Source organism: Cryptotermes secundus, unplaced genomic scaffold (assembly GCF_002891405.2).
Source record: "Cryptotermes secundus unplaced genomic scaffold, Csec_1.0 scaffold821, whole genome shotgun sequence".
Classification (NCBI taxonomy): Eukaryota; Metazoa; Arthropoda; class Insecta; order Blattodea; family Kalotermitidae; genus Cryptotermes; species Cryptotermes secundus.
The window spans coordinates 197018-207559 of record NW_019734976.1 but is presented as its reverse complement, the minus strand read 5'-3'; the positions used below and the strand labels follow the sequence as shown (position 1 = coordinate 207559).

General features: G+C 34.7%; 1 protein-coding gene across 1 annotated transcript in view; it reads right to left on the bottom strand.

Moving 5' to 3' along the window:
- Positions 1-10542, bottom strand: part of LOC111869153 (protein unc-80 homolog) — a gene marked incomplete in the record, with an annotated part of 381072 nt that overhangs the window by 216177 nt on the left and 154353 nt on the right. The window contains 3 exon segments of the mRNA XM_033753297.1: positions 2441-2624; positions 4872-4995; positions 9974-10119. Of these exon segments, the coding sequence (XP_033609188.1) occupies positions 2441-2624; positions 4872-4995; positions 9974-10119 (454 nt within the window).

Below are 10542 nucleotides of genomic sequence, written 5' to 3'. Positions count from 1 at the left end.
GGTAGAGGCCTTGCGACGAGCTGATCACCCGCCCAAGGAGTCCTACCAAATGTATAAGATCTAGAAAAACCGAAGTGAACGGAGAAGTTCTTGGAGGTAGGCCTAGGCCCACTGGGGCTGTAGTGCCAAGGAAAAAGAAAATGTGTGGGGCTTTAGGGTTCATGTTACTGTATTTCCATTTATAACTTTCATTTATTATGTTACTACAGTTCTTTACACTATGTCTTACGTTTCTTTGTTGTTTGTGATACTGTATGGATGTTTTGTATAGTTGTTATTAGTTACAAATTCCTCAGTTTTGTTGTTATAGTTGTCTTTGTCTACTATGACTGAAGTGTTACCTTCACCAGCTTTAGTTTCAATTAATTGATTTTGGTTTATTTTCTTCTTTATACTATTTATAATGTACCAATCTTGTGATTCTAATTTTAACTTATGGGTTTGACAACTTTCCTTTTGTGTTTCCAGATTATTAATGAGTTTTTGGATATTGTTTACTACAGTCTGATTCATATACATTTGATCTCTTACGTGCATTTTGCTTATAGCTGCAACTGCTTCTATCGCTAAAAGTTTTATCCAATCCTTGTGTTTGTTATGTAGGCTATACTTTAAACCTCTGTCTAAGACTTTCATTTCTGCTTCTGGAAAAGTTAGTGTTTGTTCTGTTTTCTGTACATTTTTAGAATGCATTACTTTTTTGTAAAGGGGCACGCGGTAGCATAGTTGGTTGAGGGGCTATGCTACAAGCCGGAAGGTCGCGCGTTCAAGTCCCTATGAGGTCACTGGATTTTTTCAGTTGACCTAATCCTTCCAGCCGCACTAGGCCCTGGGGTTTATTCAGCCTCTAACAGAAATGAGTACCAGGAATTAATTAAATAATTTTCCTGGGGAGTAAAGCACGGCTGGCACGTAAGGTTGACAACCTTAACGCCATCTTTGAACCGATTGTCTAGATAGTGTGGGACCCTCAACATCTCACAACCCTATGGGCCTTCACAGCCTGGTACAGGGATAGCTTTACTTTTTTTACTTTATTACTTTTTTGTTAGATTTCATCATAATAGTGAGTCATTTTTATTTATAGTTTGATAATTTCCTTGCATTTTTTGTTCTAACATGAATCCATATTGAATTAATCTACAAAATACAACGCCCATACAAGATGGACACACACACATATAAATGATAGCAATATTTTTACATCTTCACCCAATGACACACACTGCATAAATATCAACACACTGTAACAACCCATGTAATAATATCCTTAATACATTTACTACTGCATAACCTCAAGCACAACAACTTCCACCCTGAGAGACTCTCACCAAAGCGGCATTCACCAGTCATTCACACCACACAAAAACTATGAACATATTAGGAAATTTTAACATCATACACTATCATCTTAAAAATTGTTCTAATAACTTTAATATTTTAGGTTTTAATTGTATAACTTTGAATTTAATTCCCGAGGTTTTATTTCGTAATGAAACATTTTACCAACATAAACATCACAGGCAGCAATTTTTAATATGTTAATATTTTTAAATATCTTTTTAATATATCTTTAATTCAACTGTAACATAATTCTTTGTACATATATAATCTTAACAATGAGAAGGTTAATATTGTAATTTCCTATATACTAATCTAGACCTAATTTTGTTATATGAATATACTGCACTAAATATGGATCCATATTTGGGAGTTCAAATGATTTTAGTCATTTGATCATAATTACTGCCTGCTGATGGTCCCATGAGGACCAACACATGAAGCGGTTGAAAATAAAAATAAAATCTGAGTATTGGTTGACTGCATAACTACATTTGTTGTGTTGATGGAAACCTTACCTTGCCATTTGCTTATGACATACAACAGGATGCACACTGAATATAATTCACATGGGCTTCTGGTCAAGTTCTGCAATTGCTTCTACTGATTAAATTACATTCCCTGGTGCCTTCAGACCTTGCCCATATCTTCCTTGATTTCTTTCTTTTCAAATCTACATCAGTTGACATTATGTAGCTTCAGCATACAAAAACCAATTAACCAAACATGTGATCAGCCTAGATTGCTCGTTGCTAGTAAAGGTTATCACGCTGTTATCACTACCAACAGTCGTGCACAGAATGGCTAGATGACTAGAAGGGAGAAAGGGGAAAGTGTGATAGCTGAAGGGAGATGTAGAAGGGACTGATCCATAGGATTTCTTTACATGGCCTAAGTATAGTGATATAATCTGTATGTCAGATATAATCAATCTTAACTGATAGTATAATTACAATCCTTTAGTGGGAAGCATTCATTGTCTGATTTAAAGTATAAAATTGCAAAAATTTTCTTGATTCCAAGACTGGACCTACATGTTAGCAGACTGATTTCAAGTAGATACCACTTTCCGAAATGTAATAAAGTAGCAATGGCTTACCAAAACCACCAATTTGGAAGCGTGAAGACTTGCGAGACTTCAATGTTGACTGCGCTATCTCCACAGCACCAAGATTTCTTTCGCTCTGCCGTGGTGTAAGTATGTGATGTTTCCTCCGCACATTTCCCAAGGGACTCTGGCTCACTTTGCTAATTTCTTCTCCTAATTCAGTTTCAAATAGGCTCTGAAATATACCAATATCCAAAATGTACATAATTACATTCAGTTCTACATACTGGTCATTGAAGTACACAGTTCATTAATTTAAACAGCTAATAATGTACGACAAAATAAATTTCATAATGAGTTATTTTTATGATGAGCAAGAGAATCAGGAGTATATGAACTGTAAAGAAGGCTTGGAGATATAAAGGCCATATGCCATGCGTAACCATCCAAATTTGGGTGTATACTTTTGTTATCTTTAATTACTACAATGTGAATAGTATTATTTTGATCTCTGGAATTAATTAAATGATTGAATCAATTACTAAATTAGTTTGAGTGAGTGAGTCAGGTTCTTTAACTTAGGCAAAACTTAGGTCTAGTTCCTTATTTAGTTATAAGACACCACAAATAAACTGGAAAGAGTAGATTAGGCTACACAGTCAGAATTCCTTTCAAAATTCTATACTTGAAATAGCAGAAGTTTGTGGGACCTTTACAATACTGATGCTACATCTAGTTTTAATTACCCAAGCTGGTAGCCAGCAGTTAAAATCTCTTAAGCTGAATATGACTCACTTTTGTTTATAATTGAGGAACACAAGATTTCTATACACTACTAGATGTTTAAACCAGTCAATCAGAACCTGGAGAAGGTTACAATCATGTAGTCTGGTACAAAGGTGCCAACATTCTGGAGGAACATAATGGCTACATCTTCAGGGTACAATTGGTGTGATTAAAGATGCAATTGTATTAGGGACATATGCCACAGTGACCTAAATATCACTGAGGAATTATGTATGCTCATTCCTTGACTGTTCTGTTGGATATCACAGAGTGCATGTCCAGATGGAGTCACAAGGAGTAAGGACAACTGCATGCTAGACTATTCCTACAACACTTCATAAGACAAAACAGAATAGATGATTATCCTAACTGCCTGGGGAAGATTTAATCCCAGCCCCCAACTAGGCATGGGAAGAATTTTCATTGGGGTTTCAAATTCAGGCATGATAAGTAACACTGGCTCCAAAACTAGTAATAATCCTACTACTTCCTTGTCACCAGAATGAAGATCACTGTCTTAAGATTAAGAAAAATATTCATTTGAAATATTTTCACTATTCAAGTTTGAGAAATGTTTACTAGTCAACACCATGTCTCCTAACAGCTGACTCACAATCAACATTTCCAAGATCATTTATTCAATGAAAAACTGATGAATCTGGTCAACACACAACATCTCAAATTCATGTGCTTCAAGTGCTATTCATAAAATGAAGCACACAGTATGAGCAGTCATCTGTGTACAAGGCACAGCACTCGACAAAGGAAGGCAGCAACTGCATAGCATGCAGGGCACAGTACATCACATTGATGGGTTAATATTACAGTCTTTTGGGGTGTAAAGCTATATCGCATTCCAGAAGACCATAATCTTATTACATCAAGAATCTCAAACCCTGTACAAGAAGATGAATGCTATGGATGAGAAATTTCACCTCCTTGAGCTATAAAACTGAAACAACTTTAATCTCCTATTATTATCCTATCTATTTTAACTAATTATAAAAAACAAATTTAAGGCAGATTTGTAGATTTTAAAGAAAAAACTGAAAAATTAAAGATGTTTCTATCATGAATAACACATACCCTTCAGAATATTAGGACAAAGGTTTAAATAATTTTTACAGTATTCAAGTCTACAAATAAAAACCTATATTACAAACAATAATATCAGCTTCCCAGAATTGTAAGAAATATCCAAAGGAAGGGGAACACCAGAGATAGTTGAGAGTGACTGTGTAAGTACTACTTGAGGATAACCAAAATAGTGGCTAAAACATGTCATAACTGTAGAAACTGTATAGTTATCCTAGAATTATACATATATTGTGAGAATGAGACTGGATAAAATATCTCTACTCTTATTACCAGAAAAATTCAAGACCCAGTCACCTACAGACAACATGATACCATGTTATGCTATTGATAGATCCTTGCTTCAAAAATTTAGGAACTTGTAGCTTCTGCAAATGCCCATCAACATAGCAAGCAGAACACTGCTGTACCCCTTCACACAACTATTAATTACAAGCATCCAGAAAATGTGACAATTTTCTGTGAAGCACACTTACCCATTTTCGTTACAAGAGTGAAATGTGGAATCATAATGCAAGGAAATTGGAGGTTAATGAGAGTGAAACCGCTGACAGGAAATTTACTCAATTTAATATAATGAACTATTCAAAACAATACTTACTGCACAAGTAGACGAGGTGCTTCTTTTTTTAACAAGCATTTTTCGGCTACTTCTTTCATCCATGACATAGCAAGAACTTGCTCCAAACTCTGATGTATCATCTAATTCATTCTGATGGAGATGCCTATAACAGTAGTACGTTATGCTCAATAATAAATGATGTCTGAGTTTACATTTGCCATCATTTACTGGCCTAGGTGGGCATAATCGGGAATAAGGTTATTAATTTACAGTACGTTCGGTACATGTCAGAAAATGGACTCTGAAAACAACTGTAAATTTATTTCAGCAGCTAGTATTATGTTCATTACAAAAAAAAATCTGTTAATGTAGTCATAATTTATAGTGCAAACTCACAGTTATCTGTCACATAAAGAACTTTCCAAAAAAGGGAGGGAACAGGAAATATATCCTTGAAACAGTTTTAATTTTCAGTTGCTAATTACCCTGCCAGATTATAACATTTCTCCAGCAGAAGGAGGAGGAGGAGGAGGAAGAGAAGCTGTGAAGGACAATTTTACCAACTTTTCAAAGGTATCAGAATTTTTATTTATTAAATGACAATTAAAATGGAACTGGGTTTGCTGAAGAATGCTATCACATGGGCAATAAATTTTCTGCTATTTGCTAAACAACATACAGATACTGAATAAATAAAAATTGGCCTTGTTAAGACTAATTTCATTTATACTTATGGTACTATGAGGAGCATTTTATTCTGAAAATAACACCTATTAAAACAAAGTTAATAACTGTATTAAATCTGTAATTGGAAAGTAAACCAAAAAATTAAATTTATGTCTATGAATGAAATGAAAATGTGACAATAATTTGATAAACATAGTGAGATTATAATGTGGAAGAATTTCTAAAGGCATGGCTCATTTAATTTTGCATTTTTTATGACTGTATGACACAACATATAAGGCTTCTTCTGGACTTTGTCCACAGTTCCCTTGATTTTATTTGTAAAAATAAACACAGTACTTAGGAAACTGGATTTATTTTCTTGATAAGAGATAAGATATAAATAGAAATTCCTACTCTGCTGGGCACCAAGTAGAGCTACTCTTGTACCACCAGAGAATGACAGTAGCTCTACCTAATGACAGCCATAGGACAACATTTCAGTGCAATTTCACATTATTTCACATTCTGCATATTTTTATCCTTTGTTTATTTAGTGCCACTTTCAGTAACTGAAGCTGTGTGTGGCATCAAATGATAGACTATAATGAGCATTGATGGCAGCAGCTGTGGCTAAAACCAAGGAATTATCTCTGTGGAAAAACATGAAAAATGTTTAGTCAGGAAGCCAGTCTCTGGGCCTAAATTTGAAGTAGGAGTGTTAATCACTCACAGCATGTATTTTCAGGTACATACATTGGGCTACGACATACATATAATAAGAAAGTGAAATGGTTTACACATACTGTCAGTGTAATAGCTAGCCAAATATTCCAATCTGAAATCTCTATTTACTAGGAAGCAAGGCTGTTGGTTTCAATGTCAAATCTATTTTAGAGCTAAATCAACAACTGATACAGCTATGTATAATCCAATAAATAATAATTTATTGGCACTTAATAGTAAATTATCAGTGGGAGGACTATTCTGTAATCTAACAAAGGCATTTGACTCTGTAAATAACAATTAATCATTATCCAAACCAGAGTTTTATAGTATTAATGGCAGTATTGGAAAATTGATTAAATCCTACCTGAGTGACAGATATCAGAGAACATTAATAAATAACAATTATTCTATGGGTACTTCTGATTGGCAAAAAGTTAAACAAGGTGCACCACAGGGTTCAATACTTGTGATACTTGTGATACTGCAGATGGCAGTAATTGGGAAATTGTGAATTGTGTAATTGTAAGAGCATTTGTTCAATAAACTCTCTAGATCCAAGACAGCGTGAAGTTATTTGTCGCGTTATATACCCAACACGTGATTTGGGGCAATTTGACTCATAGTAATTTCATTTTCAAAATCCAAAAAAGAATAGTGAGAATTATTATGAAGGCAAGAAATAAGGACTCATGTCATCCACTGTTCAGGCAGTTAAATATTCTGCCTTTATATTCTAAATATATATTTTCTGTATCAATTTTTGTTGTTAAGAATTTAGACATATTTAAATTTAATTCTGCTATACACAACATTAACATCAGACAAGGTTTTGATTTACATTTTTCAAGTAATAAATTAGCTAAAGTGCAGAAGGGTGTATATTATTCAGGAATTAGGATATTCAGTAATCTACCACAAGGCATCAGGAATCTATTAAATGATATTACTAAATTCAAACAGGCTCTAAAAGAGTTTCTTCTTGCTGGTTCATTTTTACTTTAAATGAATATTATGAATGGAACACAAGGGGTGATCTTGGTTCTTATAAATAGTATCTAAAATTAACCTTGACAAGTCCTATTAACTAACTAAAAATATATAAATAATCATCTACTTTAGATCTGCATATATACCAACTGTGACTTTCATTTATTTTAACATGCAATCTCTTGTTTTATGAATTTATTTATTTATTTATGAATGTATTTATTACCATAATAATTTTTAGTATACTTCTGAGAGAAGTTATTTATTACATTTACTGTTCATGCATGTTAGATGTTTTTATAGTTTTTCTTTTGATGTGTGAGTGATTAGTTGATTAGTTGATACTGTATTGTTTATTGATAATATCCATTCATATGCATTGTTTTTATAAACTGGATGAATTTTATAAGATAAATAGTTAATATGTTTTCATCTAGTATTTAAGTCTTGTTGTAGTCACATTTTATTATGTTTAGTAACTGTGTTGTTTTATATTATGTTATTTTGACTTGTTCCAGTGATTGGTTGGGAAATTTTTTTTGATTTTTGACGTATACTATATCCAGTGGTGTGTCAACTTGTTTCTTGCCCTGTAATTGGATCTACCTGAATATAAGAATAAATTAAATTAAATTAAATTAAATTAAACACCATCATTCTCTATACTGCCTCCTATATTCTCTTATGATAGTGAAATTTCAGTGGATACATAGCTGCAAAATCTGCAAGGTTGGCATTTTACTTCATAAGGTGCCAGTCTTATTTTAACACTACTGGTTAAAGAGAAAACTAACTTACTTTATTAAACATTTCAAGAATGAAGAACACATTACATGTATTTCTGTGAAAATAAATGATCAGACTTGAGGTTCTCACAGCAATGACAATGCAATGGCAGGATTTGACATTGTTCACTCTGGAAGCAGGTTGCCACTGTTTCAGAGGAATGTAGGCCTCTCCATTTTCAGGGTCAAAGAGTAAGCTCATGAAGCAAAGAAGCAAGCAGCTAGAAACAAGTTAGAGAAACCCTGCTTGCTGTTTGGCTGTTCACTTCATCAGCTTACTCTCTGACCCTGAAAGTGGAGGTGTACATTCCTCCAAAATGTCAGTAACTTCTATTTTATTACATAGCAGCACATACCAGAAGACAGTACAATTTAAATACTTACCACCAAATGGGTTTAGTTTTATCATGTAGATTTCATTCTTAAGTTGGTTTTATAACAACACTGGTGATGGAATGATAATTGGTAGAGCCAACCTAAGTACTGAGAGAAAAACCAAGACAGTGCCACTTTCCCTGTCATAAATCTCACATGACCTCACCTGGCATCAAACCTGGGCCAAAGTGGAGGCAGTTGTGTAGAAAAACCTCTTCCCATGATGTTAATACTTTTATAGTCAGCAAACAGAGCACAGGTTAGTATCAAGTAAAATTCTTTGAGGGATTTGTGAGACTGCATTTAGTTCATTAATGTAAACATGAACATTTACCACTGTGTAGTGAAGAAATCAAAGGATATTGTGACGAGACACCTAAAAGCCTGATCCCCCACCTGCTGAGCGGAGCTTCGTATAGTATTTTCCTAGGTAATAGTTACCGAACCATTGCTAGTTGTTGCAACAACCAATATGCTGGAGAGCATTGCATCGGAAAACGCAAAACAGGAACCCTTGGAGATGGTGCTTTCTGTTTGGTACGCCGAGATCCTACCTCAGGGAGATTACACCAGATACAATCAGATCAGAGAACAGACCAAGAGAAGTGAGAAGAGAGACCAGTGGTGAGCAGAGCAGAGCTGAGAAACCCGCTCAGCCAAAATCAGAGAAGACGGGCTAATCAGGTCGCATCATCTAGAAGAAGTTCTGTCAGAGTGATTGTAGTGACTAGTGTAGTTGCAAACAAGTCGTCCAACAAAACAGATAACCAGAAGAGACACAAGATTAGAACAGAAGCAAGAGAACTGACAGAAGTCTTCATGTGGCGTAGCTACAGTGAACATCAGAGTGGGATCAATGTTCGTAGTTATGAAGAGTTATAATTACCGTGTGTCATAATTGTCTGTAGTTCTGCCTTGTGTAATTCTCCAATAAACTGCTTCCCCAAATCCATAATCCATTAATTATTTGTCACAGAACCCCGGACATGTCATACTATGTTGGATATGAGGTTCTTACAGCAGTGATTATGGAACACATAATCTGGGATGTAACATCATACCTGTATAGTCCAATAGCAGTTCACTGATATTTTTTCTCTTGTGAAAAATAATTGTAAATACAGAAAAGGCCTAGGCACTGTCAATCCAGCCCTCCATAGCACAGTCTAATAAACATCTTATTCTATTACAGCCAGCTCACTGATATTTTTAAGAACATACTGTTTCCATCTTCAGGGTCAATGAGTAAACTGAGTATGAGTTTCATTTTGTTTGACACCCTGTTTCTTGCTGGATAATTTCTTGGCTTATTCTCTGACCATGAAGACTGAAGCAGTACGTTCCTGCAAAAAAAAATGGTGAACTTCTACTACAACACATGGCATTACATCCCAGTCAAATAATATTCTGTCACCATCCAGTAGTAGATATGCCTTACCTGTACTAATATCTGTCAAAATAAGTTTGCCACCAAATTTCATTTTATAGCCTTTGGTTTAACTTCTGGATTTCAGGTGTCATATTATTTTATCACATGATTACTCATGAACATACACACATATCCCCTCAAATATCTTTTAACTAGCAAATGATGCACACCTAATGACCCTTGTTGTCTGCATGCTGGGTTCCTTTTTATGAGGACGATTGGCAGATTCCAGTAGCCCACTGAGTGCAACACGCCGAAATACTCCACCATGAGCTTCCTTGATGTATGTCATAAGTTGTCGCACATCACAATAAAGTGCCTGTAAATAATTTTGAACTTAAATTTGAAGTTTCAACAGTTAAATTAATGAATATTACTCAGCTGTAAATAAAGCAAGTATTCATTCTTTTCTTGGGATATGGTTCCTTCCATGGTCAGTATCAAAATATATGGGGTACAGTAATTACAACTTTAAAACATTAACAGTACTGTAATTACGATATCTGAATTTACTACTCACATTAAAAGTACTGGGAATAAAGATTCAAATTGCATTCAAATATAAAATGTCATGATACTTGCACATCACTTGAACACGCACCCACACATGCACAGACACACAAAGAGACACACCCCAAGCATGCACACTTCTGTAGATGTGCAAAAAAACACACACACATGCATTCATGCACGCACACACACACACACACACACACAACCCCACCACCACCCACTCTCC